The sequence below is a fragment of the Geotrypetes seraphini genome, chromosome 2, assembly GCF_902459505.1.
Source record: "Geotrypetes seraphini chromosome 2, aGeoSer1.1, whole genome shotgun sequence".
Classification (NCBI taxonomy): domain Eukaryota; kingdom Metazoa; phylum Chordata; class Amphibia; order Gymnophiona; family Dermophiidae; genus Geotrypetes; species Geotrypetes seraphini.
Genome location: NC_047085.1, coordinates 91486952 through 91501598, shown reverse-complemented (window position 1 = coordinate 91501598; position 14647 = coordinate 91486952). Strand labels below are relative to the sequence as shown.

The following is a 14647-nucleotide window of genomic DNA, read 5'->3' as shown; positions in this document are numbered from 1 at the left end:
TGGTTCCCCTTAGTATGAAAAATCTGTCCCTATCCACTTTTTCTATGCCTTTCATGATCTTGAAGGTTTCTATCATGTCTCCCCTGAGTCGTCGCTTTTCCAGGGAGAAAAGCCCCAGCTTTTTCAGTCTGTCAGTATATGAGAGGTCCCCCATACCTTTTATTAGCTTAGTTGCTCTTCTCTGGACTCTCTCAAGTACCGCCATGTCTTTCTTGAGGTATGGCGACCAGTACTGGACACAGTACTCCAGGTGCGGGCGCACCATTGCACGATACAGTGTCAGGATGACTTCCTTCGTCCTGGTTGTGATACCTTTCTTAATGATACCCAACATTTTGTTCGCTTTCCTTGAGGCTGCGGTGCACTGTGCCGACGCCTTCAATGTTGCGTCCACCATCACTCCCAGGTCTCTTTCAAGGTTGCTCACCCCTAGCGGTGATCCCCCCATCTTGTAAGTGAACATCGGGTTCTTTTTCCCAATATACATGACCTTGCATTTCCCTATGTTGAAGCTCATTTGCCACTTTTTGGCCCATTCTTCCAGTGTTGTCAGATCTTTTTGGAGGTCTTCGCAGTCCTCCATGGTTATGACCCTGCTGTATAATTTAGTGTCATCTGCAAATTTAATAACCTCACATTTTGTTCCCGCCTCCAGGTCGTTAATAAATATATTGAACAGGAGCGGTCCCAGCACCGACCCCTGTGGAACTCCGCTCGTGACCCTTTGCCAATCTGAGTAATGGCCCTTTACTCCAATCCTCTGTTTCCTGTCTGCCAGCCAGTTTTTGATCCATCGGTGGACCTCCCCTTGCACCCCGTGGTTCCATAGCTTCCTTAGCAGTCTTTCGTGTGGTACCTTGTCAAAGGCTTTTTGGAAGTCAAGGTAAATGATGTCTATGGATTCCCCTCTATCCACCTGGCTGTTCACCCCCTCAAAGAAGTATAATAAGTTTGTGAGGCATGGCCTGCCCTTGCAGAAGCCATGTTGGCTCGACTTTAGTTGCCCATTGTTTTCGATGTGTTCCCAAATGCTGTCTTTAATCAGCGCTTCCATCATCTTTCCAGGGACCGAGGTCAAGCTCACCGGCCTGTAGTTTCCAGGGTCTCCCCTTGAGCCTTTCTTGAAGATGGGCGTGACATTTGCTATTTCCCAGTCCTCTGGGATCTCTCCAGTTTTTAGGGATAGGTTGCATATTTGTCGAAGTGGCTCAGCTATTTCGTTCCTTAGTTCCTTGAGTACCCTTGGGTGAATGCCGTCCGGACCTGGCGATTTGTCACACTTTAGCCTGTCTATCTGCCTGAGGACATCCACCTTGCTCACCTCTAGTTGGACCAGATTTTCATCCTGATCTCCTTTTCCGATCTCCTCGGGTTCCGGAATGTTGGTTGTGTCCTCCATTGTGAAAACTGACGTGAAGAACTCATTTAACCTGTCCGCTATTTCCTTTTCCTCTTTTACCACTCCCTTTCTGTCTCCATCATCCAAGGATCCTACTTCCTCCCTAGCTGGTTGCTTCCCCTTGACATACCTGAAGAATGATTTGAAGTTTGTTGCTTCCCCTGCCAGTCTTTCTTCATATTCTCTTTTTGCTTTCCTAACCTCTCGGTGACACTCCTTTTGGTGTCTTTTATGCTCCTTTTGGTTGTCATCTGTCTGGTCCTTTTTCCATTTTTTGAATGATGCCTTCTTATCGCTTATGGCCTTTTTCACTGCATTTGTTATCCACACTGTGTTTTTTGTTCTATTTTTCTTGCACCCTTTCCTGAACTTGGGGACGCACAGGTTCTGTGCTTCGTGCACCGTGCCCTTGAGTAGGGTCCAGGCCTTTTCTATGGACTCTATCTTCCTTGTGGTATCGATGTGTTTCTTTCCCACCATTTTCCTCATGGCATCATAATTCCCTTTTTTGAAGTTGAGTGCTGTCGTTGTGGTTCTTTTCACCTTTGATGGTCCAATTTCTAGCCTGTACTGGATCGTGTTGTGATCGCTGTTTCCTTGTGGGGCTAGTACCGCCACCTCCTTAGCGGGTCCCCCTAGTCCATTGAAGATTAGGTCAAGAGTGGCATCTTCCCGTGTTGGTTCCGTGACCAGCTGTTCCATGAAACAGTCCCTCGTGACTTCCATGAATTTGGTCTCTCTCGTACAGCTTGAGTGCCCGATGCTCCAGTCTATTCCCGGGTAATTGAAGTCCCCATCACCACAACGCTTCCGCTTTTGCAGAACTGCCTCAGTTCGGCCTCCAGGTCCTGGTCGATTTCTTCTGATTGTCCAGGTGGGCGATAGTACAGACCCAATTTTATGTCTGTTCCTGCTCCTCCTGGTAGTTTAACCCATAATGATTCCAAGTCGTCCGCCCTTACTGTTGTTTCCATCCTGATTGAAGGTATGGAATCTTTTATATATAGCGCTATTCCTCCACCTTTTTTGTGTGACCTATCTCTCCTGTAGAGTTTGAACCCTGGTAAGGCCACATCCCATTTATTGTCATCAGTCCACCACGTTTCTGAGACTCCGATTATGTCTAGGCCCTTTTTGCAGGCTAATACTTCCAGCTCTCCCATTTTAGCCCCTAGGCTCCTAGCATTAATGTACAAGCAATGTAACTCCCGGTTGTTCGCCTTTCTTGCTGGTGTTCCTTGTGGTTTGGCACTCCTGGCGTCCCCCTCATAAGTTGCTAGTCTCCAAGCCTCGTCTCGGTCATCCTCCTCGTGTGGTGTATTTGTTTCCTCCTCAGCTTGTTTCCCCATTATTGGTTGTCTTTCTGGGATCCGTTGTTCTCTTTTAGTCCTGCTTACCCAGGACATTTGTGCCCTAGACTCCTGCGATCTATCCTTAGGTCCTTTTTCAAAAAATTCCAACTCAGTCCTGAGCCCTCTTTTACAGTGGCCTTGTTCAATATCCTTGGCCCTGGTCCTCTGCATTGGGTTCTTTAGGTCCTTTTCCCGAAAATTCCCACTAAGCCCCGGTCCCTTTTTTACAATGTCCTTGCTCAATGTCCCTGGCCCTAGGCCCTAGTATTGTTTCCTTAGGTCCTTTTTCCAAAAGTTCCCACTCAGTCCCATGTCCTCTTTTACAATGTCCTTGCTCAGTATCCTTTTTTGATACATTTGTCCGATGTGTCAGATTGACTGTCGGCTTTCACCCCTTCCTTAGTTTAAAGCCAAGTCTATGCTGCTCTGGACGTTGCGTGCCAGCATTCTCGTCCCAGTCGTGCTCAGGTGCAGTCCATCTCTCCTGTAGAGTTTATTTTTTCCCAAGAAAGTTGTCCAGTTCCGAACAAAAAGGAAACCCTCCTCCTCGCACCATCTCCTGAGCCAACCGTTTATTGCTTGTAGTTCACTCTGCTTCCGTGTGTCCGCTCTCGGTACTGGCAGGATCTCCGAGAAGGCTATCTTGCATGCCCTCAGTTTCAGTTTCCTCCCCAGGATCCTGAACTGATCAGTTAGTGCAGTCCTGTTGTAGTCCCTTCTGCTGATGTCATTGGTTCCAACATGGATTACTACAGCTGTCTCCTCTGTCTCGGCCCCTTCCAGGATCCTTTCAATTCTGTTGATGACGTCCTTCGTTCTTGCCCCGGGGAGACATGTCACTAGTCGGTCGTCTCTCCCTCCGGCTATGTGACTGTCCACTCCTCTGAGGATTGAGTCTCCTACTACAATAGCAGATCTCCCCTTCCTCAAATGTCTCTCCGGTCTCAGGTCTGTGTCAGTGGCGCAGTCACCTAGTTCTTCCTCCGGGTTCTGTTGGGTCACCTCCTCATCGGCCTGTCCAGTTTCCCCGCAAGGCCCTACTTCCATGGTGTCTGGTGGATTTTGTCGTCCGACTGTTGATTCTCTCCTGATGAGTTGGTCGTCCTGTGCCTCCACCATCCTGCAAGCCTCCTCGATGAACTTCTCGAGCTCTCTGACTTGCTCCGTGATGTGGTCCTCTCTGGTGGTGTCTTCATTTTCCCAGCACTGCTCCTCTATGGTGCACAGTCCCTCCAGTTCCTGTACTCGAATCTGCAGTCTCCTGACCTCCTTCTTCAGGCTATCCAGTTCCTGACATCGATTGCATATGTATGCCCGCCTCCCAGAGGGGAGGTAGTCATACATATGGCATTCGACGCAGTAATCTGGGTAGCTCCGCTGGGTTCCTGTAGCCTCCATTCCTTTCTCCTTGCTCCTATGGTCCCTCGGTGATTGAGAGTGGTTTCCGGCGTGCAGCTAGCTGAAAGAGTAGAGAGAGAGAGAGAAGAATGAGAAGCTGAAAGAGTAGAGAGAGAAGAATGTGAAGAGAAGGAAAGTCCTTTTTTTTTTTTTTTCTTTTTTTAGGTTAAAGTTAGGTTAAAGTTTTTTTAGGTTAAAGTTAGGTTTGCTGCTGGGCTGCCTGGGCTCCTTCTCAAGGCTCCTTTGCAAAGGCGCTCTCGCTAAGGCAAGCTCCTTTGCCGCTCGCCTTCGCCGCGCGCCGAATGGCTGGGCGCCGTTGGCTCCCTTTTTCTTAAAGGGGAGCCCGGGCCGATGCGACCTGTGACGCGTGGGGGTGGGCGGAGCTAACTCTCGCCGCGACCCCGATCTGCCTACCTGCTATGTCCTCCTCCCCTCTGTTTGTCTGGCTTCCTCCCTCTCCTCTGGCTAAACCTGCAAAAAAAGAAAGAAGAAAACCTTCATAAAGAGACGCCGCCGCAGTCCGCCTCGTGCCCCGGCTCTCCTTCTCTTAAAGGGGAGCCCGGGCCGATGCGACCTGTGACGCGCGGGGGTGGGCGGAGCTAACTCTCGCCGCGACCCCGATCTGCCTGCATGCTATTTCCTCCTCCCCTCTGTTTGTCTGGCTTCCTCCCTCTCCTCTGGCTAAACCTGCAAAAAAAGAAAGAAGAAAACCTTCATAAAGAGACGCCGTCGCAGTCCGCCTCGTGCCCCGGCTCTCCTTCTCTTAAAGGGGAGCCCGGGCCGATGCGACCTGTGACGCGCGGGGGTGGGCGGAGCTAACTCTCGCCGCGACCCCGATCTGCCTGCATGCTATTTCCTCCTCCCCTCTGTTTGTCTGGCTTCCTCCCTCTCCTCTGGCTAAACCTGCAAAAAAAGAAAGAAGAAAACCTTCATAAAGAGACGCCGCCGCAGTCCGCCTCGTGCCCCGGCTCTCCTTCTCTTAAAGGGGAGCCCGGGCCGATGCGACCTGTGACGCGCGGGGGTGGGCGGAGCTAACTCTCGCCGCGACCCCGATCTGCCTGCATGCTATTTCCTCCTCCCCTCTGTTTGTCTGGCTTCCTCCCTCTTCTCTGGCTAAACCTGCAAAAAAAGAAAGAAGAAAACCTTCACAAAGAGACGCCGCCGCAGTCCGCCTCGTGCCCTGGCTCTCCTTCTCTTAAAGGAAGTTGAGTGAAAACTTATAGCACTTTATTCAAGCCTTTGTTCTGGTTTAGCTGGAAGCCCAAAGGAGTTGGAGGAAATTACCAGTGCCAAACGAAATTGAGCATGCTTACAAGCTCTAAAAATTGATCACTTTTTTGGGTTGTACTGACATTTGTTGCTTATTTTATTAGAAATGTTTTCCTTTAAATCCATTTATTTTATCTATTATCACAGTACAAGCCTCCGGCACTCAAAAAAACAAATCCTCCAAGTTTGGTACCAGCAGCTTCCTCACGGTTACCTCAGCCATCAAATGTTGGCAAAGCAACTGCAGGTATACGTTATTTTCACAGTATATTTAAATATATTTAAATAAGGATTTTGACGATTTGAAGTAGATGATGACAGTAAAGAACAAGTAACTCCTACTTTTTGAGGTCATCTCTCTCTCTCACACACACACACACACACACACACGTTCTGCCCTTTAGAAGTGCATAAAGTTTATTTATTTTACTGCTGAGTTTGAGCAGAAGTACTTGGTGCTGTTCTTTCCTTGTAGGGATCTGTGTATAGGTTAGGGTTACCAGATGTCCGGATTTCCTCTTTTGAGGGCATGTCTGGGGGGTCCAAATGGTTTTTCAAAACTTTGGGTTTTGAAAAGCTTTCCTCCACATCGCGTGCTCAGCTGCTATGCAATGATGTTACACGCATGTGCTCGTGACATCGCATAGCATGCACAGATGTCTTGCCCGATGAGGGCAGTGAAAGGGACTGGGGCGTGATGGGTGGATCTGGGCGGGACTGGGGGTGGGTCTAGGGCAGCGGTCTCAAACTCGCGGCCCGGGGACCACATGCGGTCCTCCAGGTATTATTTTGAGGCCCTTGATATGTTTGTCATAATCAAAAAAGTAAAATAAAACAGTTTCATGATCATATGTCTCTTTAGCTATAAATGACAATATTATTATTAAGACTTAGCCAAAAGGAAAGATTTATAAACTATAAAGAGTTTTACCTCATGCAAAATTGTCATTTCTTTAATAAGACATTAACTATTTTTTCTGAGGCTCTCCAAGTATCTACAAATCCCTGCAAAGGATTTGAGTTTGAGACCACTGGTCTAGGGGGGTCCGAATTTTCCCTAGTATAGCTCATTAATTTTTTAGTTCCATAACCATTTTTTGTTTGCACCATCTCTTCTGGGAAGGCATTCCAGGCATCCTTTCCCATCAGCACTGTCTTTTCTCTGATCACAAACAACCTTACTGGAGAGAGACATTTCTCTCATAATTTGATGGTCATTTTAGAAACATGTAGGGCAATGGTTTTTAACCCAGTCTTCTGGACATACCCAGCCAGTCAGTTATTTAGGATATCCACAATATTTACACGTGAGAGAAATTTGTATGGACTGCCTCCACTGTGTACAAATCTTTTGTGCATACTAATTAATTTTACATACAAGCAGCAGCGAGACCTACCGCAACCACCAAGAGCCCACAGACCCGATCCTGCCAGGAGTGTGAACTCCTCCCCCTGCAGTCCATTGGAGAGATCAATCTGCCTGCTTTTAAATATCAGCAGCAGTGGAGATCAACTGCTTTTACACCTAAGCAGCAACGAGACCAGCCACAACCACCGAGAGCACACAGACCCGATCCTACCAAGAGTGTGAACTCTTCCCCCCATGCAATCCGCTAAGAAGATCGACTGTCGGCTCCGGGCGGCTTTCCTGCAGAGGAGAGAATCCTGCATTCACCGTGGGCCTCATCTGGGGCAGCCTCCTTGGAGCGGCTGGGGCACGGGCAGTGTGTCTGGGAGGGAATGCATGGATGGGAGAACATCGCAGGGGAGGAGACATAGGCATCCTGGGACTGTCGGCCAAGTCTCTTCCCTGAAGAAGCCCTTTCTGGAAACGTCATTCGCTCCTCCTAAACTTACTTGCTCCACTTCATCACTGACGCTGAAACCGTGGATTGAAGACAAAGTTTTATTTTATTTTTCTTTCCAGCTTATGATTTATCTTTAATCTTATCTATTGTTTTGCCTTTTGTCTTTGTTTTGTTCTATTTCTATCATTTAAATTTCTCCAGAATTCTACTGTTCAACGGCTCCCCCTTCTGCTTCTATTCCTTTCTCTCCTCTCTTCTACCTTACAAAGTATTTAGATCAATGCTGTCTTGTTAAAATGTTTATTTTATTTTTATTTTTCCTCTAACTCTACTTTTCACTTCTTTATTACCCTCCATGTACTTTAGTTAGATTGTGAGCCTTCGGGACAGTAAGGGAATTTTTCAAGTACCTTTCTTATTTCTAATCTTAATGTATATTTTCTGTAAACCGCTTAGAACCTAACGGATGTAGCGGTATATAAGAAATAAATTACATTACATTACAATTATGCAACACTGGACCAAGTGCTATTTAGTTATGATTTTCTATTGTATGAGAAGTAACATCTCCTGGGACCTTTCAACTTTTTGCACTTCTTTAAAAGTTTTTTACTTTATAGAATAATTTTCTTAAAATTGTTCTTATTCTGTATCCTTGGGAAAAGGACCTTGATTAATTAAGTTCTACTGCTCCTAGTTTGGCACTGATGCTTAAAATAGTTGTAAAAATGCCTATCATTACATCAACAAATTCATAAGTAACCACCAGTGAAGCACTCATGCATTCATTTATACCACATAAAAAAACTGACATCAATTAGTTTGCTAGGTCAGAAAAAGACTCTAAACTCTGCATCTCACTAGATACTGTATTTTGACATCTCTGCCACATGATGAAATAACCTTTTTTGTTGATAGTGTTTTAATAGTTTTCTTGTACAATACCACTCTATTCCTGGACAAGTGGGTCATGTTGTGAGACTGCTTGTAGGAAGTCTCATTTACATAATTTTTCTGACCCTCCCCTCTTACCTCAGTATTGCCCTCTGGTCTCCAGTTACTTTCCTACAAGCAAGACAGTCGGAGCTAGTCTTTAATGCTTATGTTTATTTTCTTCAAGTTTCGCGTTTTTCCTGAATCATTCATGCTTGGGAGGATCACTTTGCGGAACAACTGTGACTGCAGGAGATTGAGGACTCTAGGGTTCAAAGTCTGCTTCAGCCTTGTTCTTCAGTTTCACTTCTCCTGGACTGTTCCCTTGGGAGCCAGGCTCATCCATGTTCATCCGCTACTGGGCTGGAGCGTAGGCTGCGAGGCTTTGTGGAGGCATGTTCAGGATTCGGACCAACTGCATCTCTCCCCCTGTTTGGCATGTGCAGGATCCGGTGGGAGTGGAGGTTTTCAGCCAAGGTGTAGGCCTGAGAGGCAGTCAGAAGAACTGGCAGTTCCATCTGGTCTTTGAGGCAGAGAGCTCCATGAAAGCTGACTCAGCTTCTATCTGCAGCCCAGCACACAGCATCGCACAGTGAGTAATAGGCTGTCGGCATGTACAGATCAATTCTAAAATCCAGGTTTTGAGGGTATTTTGGATCAGTGCCTGGGATCCCCTGCCTTAAAAATCCTAAAATTGCTGTTTTTTGTGCTTGGGGAGGAGGTGAAGGTGTTCCTTTTTGCTTTTTCTGCCACTTTGAAGGCTTCCTGCTCCAATATCATCTAGGAGATGTCCGGAGAAATTTGAATTTACACTGAAAACCAACGTAGGTATATTTCTGGCAAGGCGCAGCCATAGTTCTTCTCTAAGACCCAGCCAAGTTGACTAAGGAACCTCAGAAAGAGCCCTCAGTCATGCAGAAGCAGGGCTTTCAGCCCATCTTTGCCCTCATGCTGTTTCAGGCATTTCTATTCAGCAAAGGTGACTAGAATGCTATTGCTTTTGCGTCTTTACTGGCACAGGAGTTTGTGGTTCCTGTCCAAGTAGGCCCTCCAAAGCAGTGCCAGGTGTAGGCGATGGATGTACCACTCATGAAGGTCATGGATGATCAGGTTTACTTCCATATGCTTTTGTTCACTCTGCCAGCTCCCTCTTTTAGTGGCCATTAGGCCACCACCCTGGGCCTACTGGAGCCTGATCTGGGGTATTTGCAGGATCTTGGGGTGGATTCTGCAGTGGGTAAATTTTTTAACCCTCCGCGCTGATAGGTATTACTTTGGATTCTCTGCAGGCATGGTGTGGGAGCACCCTTTGGGTTCCTGCGAAGTACACAGCCCCAGTCCTCCTGTTTTCTGGATCTCCCAGACATAGTCCAAATGCTTATGGGACACTGGGTCCTCTGAGAGTGGCTAGAGTCATGTCCAAACTCTACCCAATGGCAGAAGTGTTTTACCAGTGTTTTGCGTCCCCAAAGGTAAATTTCTTGGATCAGATCACCAACTGTACTTCTCTCTCTAGTGAGGGGAGGGGATGTGCTGAAAGATGTACAGGACCGGGGGATTGATTTTGTCTTCGGATGACTTTGATTTGGCAGCCTCCAGTGTGAAGGCGGCCATGGCCACATCTTTTGTGGCCAGAGTCTACCACTCCCAGCTTCGGTATGATCCTGACACTATTGTGCTCCAGGATTATTTTTTCCCTCTTTGATATCTGGTGTGGCTTATGTGGCCGATGCCTGATATTCTCTTCAGAGTGGTGAAGCAAGCTCTCTGTGTACTCTTGTCTCTGCATGCAGAATGCTGTGGATCAGGCCCTGGACTAGTGATTCATCCTCCCAGGCAACTCAGTAAGCTAATTTTTGAAGGGCAATTACTCTTCAGTAAAGGTCTGGACAACCTTTTAGCCAATATGCAGGACTATAAACCTAAGTCCTTGCCTTATAGCAGGCCCCGGTCCTCTCGAGGACCCTGGGTGTTCTAGTTTTTGTTCCTCCACACGTTGTCATCAGTTCTATGGAGGCTCCTTGGGTCACCTAGACAGCGGTTCTAGGTGAAGCCTAGTGAAGCCCAGTGTTCCCAGTCTTTGGGAGGCCGCTCTGTGTCTACCCTGAAGAATCAAATTATGTTGCCAGTCCCCCCCCCCCCCAACTAATTGGGGGGGAGGTGGCTTTTGGCCTTCCTGGAGGGTGGATGACCATCACCTTTGATTGCTGGGTCCTGGATATTCTATGGGATGGCTACAAACTCGAGTTTTATCGACCCATTTCAGTGTTATTTTTGTACTCCCCGGTGGGGAGACCAGACAAGGCAGCCTGGGTAGAGGCCATGGTCCAGAGGTTGCTGGACATTGAGGCCACAGAACTGGCAGATACTCAGTATACTTCATTGTGCCAAAGAGAGACTCTGAAGACTGGATATTAAATATTGAACTAAGGCCAGTACTGGGCAAACTTGCATGGTCTGTGTCTGTATATGGCCGTTTGGTGGAGGATGGGCTGGGGAGGGCTTCAATGGCTGGGAGGGTATAGATGGGCTGGAGTAAGTCTTAACAGAGATTTTGGCAGTTGGAACCCAAGCACAGTACAGGGTAAAGCTTTGGATTGTTGCCCAGAAATAGCTAGGAAGAAAAAATTAAAAAATTTAAATTGAATCAGGTTGGGCAGACTGGATGGACCATTCGGTTCTTTATCTGCCGTCATCTACTATGTTACTATGTAAAGCGGTCAGTGTGGCCCTCAGGGTTCCCTGCTTCAGGATGGAAACAGTGTGGTCTTAAATCGCCTCAGTGGCTCCCAGGGAATTTCTGGCTTCCCTGGATTTGACAGAGGCCTATCTTCATATCCCCATTTTCCCAGAGCACAGCAATATCTGAGGTTCCATGTTTAGTAGCAATTCCAGTTCTTAACGATCAGAACTTTAGATTGGTTATACAGAGTATCATAATCCCGAACTTTGATTATTGCAACGGTCTGCTGATTTGCATACCAAAGAAATAGAGAATGACACGGGGAAAAAATCTGTCCCCGTCACCGCCCCGTCACCGGCCCACCATCCTCTGCACCGCCCCGTCACCGCCGTTCCCTTCACCGCCCCGTCACCGTCACCGCCATCCCTTTCACCGCCCCGTCACCGCCCCTGCCATCCCATTCACCGCCCCGTCACCGTCCCCGCTGCATCCATATAAGCCTTAGTACTGTAATATTTAGCTTATTCCTTTCTTATAAATCAAAGTTCCTGCTGCTGAACTAGAGAAAGAGATGTTCAGCTGGCAGGGCTTTGTTTATAAATTTTTATCAACACAACTAATATACTATTTTATCCTAAAGCAAAAAATAAATAAATAAATATAATTTTTTTTTCTACCTTTGTTATCTGGTTTCTACTTTCCACATCTTCTCATTGAATTCCTTCCATCCACTGTGTGTCTTCTCTCTGCGTCTTCCATTTGCTGTTACTGTGCCTCTCCCTTAAACCCCCCCCCCCCAATTGGTCTAGCACCCATCTTCTTCCCTCCGCTCCCGCATAGTCTGGCATCTGTCTTCTTCCCACTCTGTCTTCCACATTTCCCTTGGGGGTCTGTTCCTCTCCACCCTCCTTCAATGTCTGTTCTATTCCTTTCCACCACCACCCTTCCCTCCCTCCTTTACCATCTGTTCCTTTCTACTACCCTTCAGCTCCTCTCGCGTGGCCTATCTACCTTCCTTCCTCTTATTTTCATGGCACGTTACAATGTAATTTGTGCAAGCCACTGGAGCCTGCAAGCTCGGTCCCTGTCCCATCCCCACAAACCATCTCGCTTCTGTGCTCCTATTTTCTCCATTTCTAATATCTCCCCTATGTATCTGTCATTGCCCCCCCTGTGTCCATATACCATCCCCATGGCATGTCCCCTTTATGTCTCTGTCCCTATGCCCCATGCACATAATTTCCCCTCTTTCTGTTACCTTCCTGTGTCCAGATTTCCCCTATCTTCCTCTTCCATACCAGTGTGTCTCTTCTTTTCAACCCCATCTAGCTTTTTTCCCTCTTTCTTCCCCCCCTGCTTCTAGCATCTGGCTCACCTGCCAGTCCTTCCCTTTCTTTCCTGCTGTGGGTTTTTCTTTCCGACTTCATCCCCTTGGCCCAGAATCCTTTTCCCTTTCACTCCCTCCTTCCAATTTGAGCCGGGAACACTAGCGATCGCACGGTCCCCGCAGCCACTACCTGCCTGCCCAATCGATCCTAGTGTTTAGCCAGCTCTCTCCCTTCTCCTCACCTTAGTTTATAGGTTTTATTTTTCGGCGACCTGCACGCTTTCCCAAAGAGCCGCGCATGCGCGGCTGCTCAGTGTTCAATCTTCTGCTCTGCTGCAACTTCCTGTTTCCGGTTGCGTCAGAGCAGAAGTTCGAAACTGAGCAACAGTGGGTGCGCGGCTCTCTGATAGCGTGCGGGTCGCCGAAAAAGAAAACCTACAAACTAAGGTGAGGAGAAGGGCTAAACACTAAATCGATTGGGCAGGCGGGTGTGACCTGCGGGGACCGCGCGATCCTTCATGCCTCACTGCGGGGACAAGACCATTCACCGCCCCGCGGGCGGTGAATGGCCTTGTCCCCGTCGCCGCAGCGACTGCTAGTTTTCTTCCCCGTTTTCGGCGGGTGACCCGCGGCTAAAATGCGGTGGCCGCGGGTAAACCGCCACCGTGTCATTCTCTACAAAGAAACTTGTGGAGTTTACAGATTTCCCAAAATGCAACCTTGTATGTTCTTTGTGGACTTTCTAGGTTTGAACATATTTCACCTATTTTGATGAAATTGCACTTGTTGCCGATTGTTTCAATTTCAGTATAAAATTTTTTTTACTGATGATTAAGATGATAACTCAACAGATTTTAGCAGTAGTAGGTGCATCTTTGCATTTGTTTCAGCCATCTTGATTTTTACGTTCTGAATCCCAAAACTTATTGGTTATTCCTTCATTTCGTATTGTCTTTTTGGAAGAGTATAGGTCATCTATTTTTTCCATAACTGGTCCTCTGTTGTGGAATGCATTGCCACCTCAGTTACGAGCAAAGTGGAAACGTGTTTAGTTTTAAAAGTCTTAAGACCTTCCTATTTGGAAAAGTATTTGGGATGGAACTCCGAAGATTACTGAAATTGCATGAACTAAAATTTGAAAATAACTAATGGAATATTGATGATTTCATTCTTTTGTTTCTGGTAATGATTTTGTTTGTTATTAATTTTATGTACAGTGGAACCTCGGTTTGCGAGTAACCCGGTTTGCGAGTGTTTTGCAAGACGAGCAAAACACTTAGCAAACTTTTGTCTCGCAAACTGAGCATGTTCCGCTACACGAGCACCTCCACCCCGCTCTAACCGGCATCGCACCCCCCCCCCCCCCGCAAGAACTGCATCGCACCCCCGTGCTGAAAGCGTCATCCGTCCGCCCTTCCTCCCAAACATGCTCCTTACCCCATCTGCCGGTTGTGCGACTGAAAGAAATCACCCGCCTCTTGCCTGACCTGGGCCTTGAGCATCTGCGCATGCTCAAAGCCTTCTGGCTCTCGTTCTGTCCGAGATCTCGGAGATTTCGGAGAGAACGAGAGCCAGATGCTCAAGGCCCAGCCCAGGCAAGAGGCGGGAGATTTCTTTCAGTCGCACAACCGGCAGATGGGGTAAGGAGCATGTTTGGGAGGAAGGGCGGGTGGATGCCACTTTCAGCATGGGGGTGCGATGCGGTTCTCGTGAGGCGGCATTCGCGGGGGGTGGGGTGCGATGACGGTTGGAGTGGGGGGGGGGGGAGAGGGTGATGGAGCATCGCCGGTAGCCTCGGGGGAGGGAGGAGGAGGTAGAACGAATCAAAGCGAGTTTCCATTCATTCCTTGTGGGGAAACTCGCTTTGATATACGAGTAACTTGATTTACGAGCATGCTTCTGGAATGAATTATGCTCGTAAACCAAGGTTCCACTGTATGTTTCTTGTGATCCACCTAGAATGGTAGATAGTGCAGAATTAAAAATTTTAAAATAAATTAACAGATTTATTTATTTAATATAATGCACAGTTTCATAATTATAGTGTTATTACCTTTTATTCTCACATATGGGTGACGTCATCCACGGAGCCTTGATGTGGACAGCTTCACATGCAGACTTGTGCATGCGCGAGTGCCTTCCCGCCTGAGGTAGGGCGCGCATCTCCTCAGCGTCTCCTCAGTTCTAAGTTTTCCACGGAGCCGAGAAGCCCTCGTTTCAAGGCTCTGCGCAAGAGTTCGTTCTACTCGTGCCTTCTCTCACCGCGGCTCGTATTTTTCTTTACAGGGTTGCTGTGTTTATTTGCGCGTTTCATTTCAATTTAAAAAAAAAAAAGGAAGAAGTTTTGTTTGTTTTTTTGATTATGTCACGGCGGGGCCTACTCCGCAGCCTCAGCCTGCAGGCTTCGATTTCGCTGCGGCCGTGTTTCACTCCATGTCCCGGCCGGTCACAGGGTTCAAGAAGTGTAGCCGGTGTCAA

The 14647-nt window shown here is 47.6% G+C and overlaps 1 protein-coding gene across 3 annotated transcripts in view; it reads left to right on the top strand.

Annotated features, from left to right (window-relative positions):
- ZC2HC1A (zinc finger C2HC-type containing 1A) overlaps positions 1-14647 on the top strand; it is a 174003-nt gene that overhangs the window by 63048 nt on the left and 96308 nt on the right. For all 3 annotated transcript variants that reach the window (XM_033933327.1, XM_033933328.1, XM_033933329.1), the window contains exon 6: positions 5566-5665. In XM_033933327.1, coding sequence (XP_033789218.1) covers positions 5566-5665 — 100 coding nt within the window. The remainder of the gene's footprint in view (positions 1-5565; positions 5666-14647) is intronic.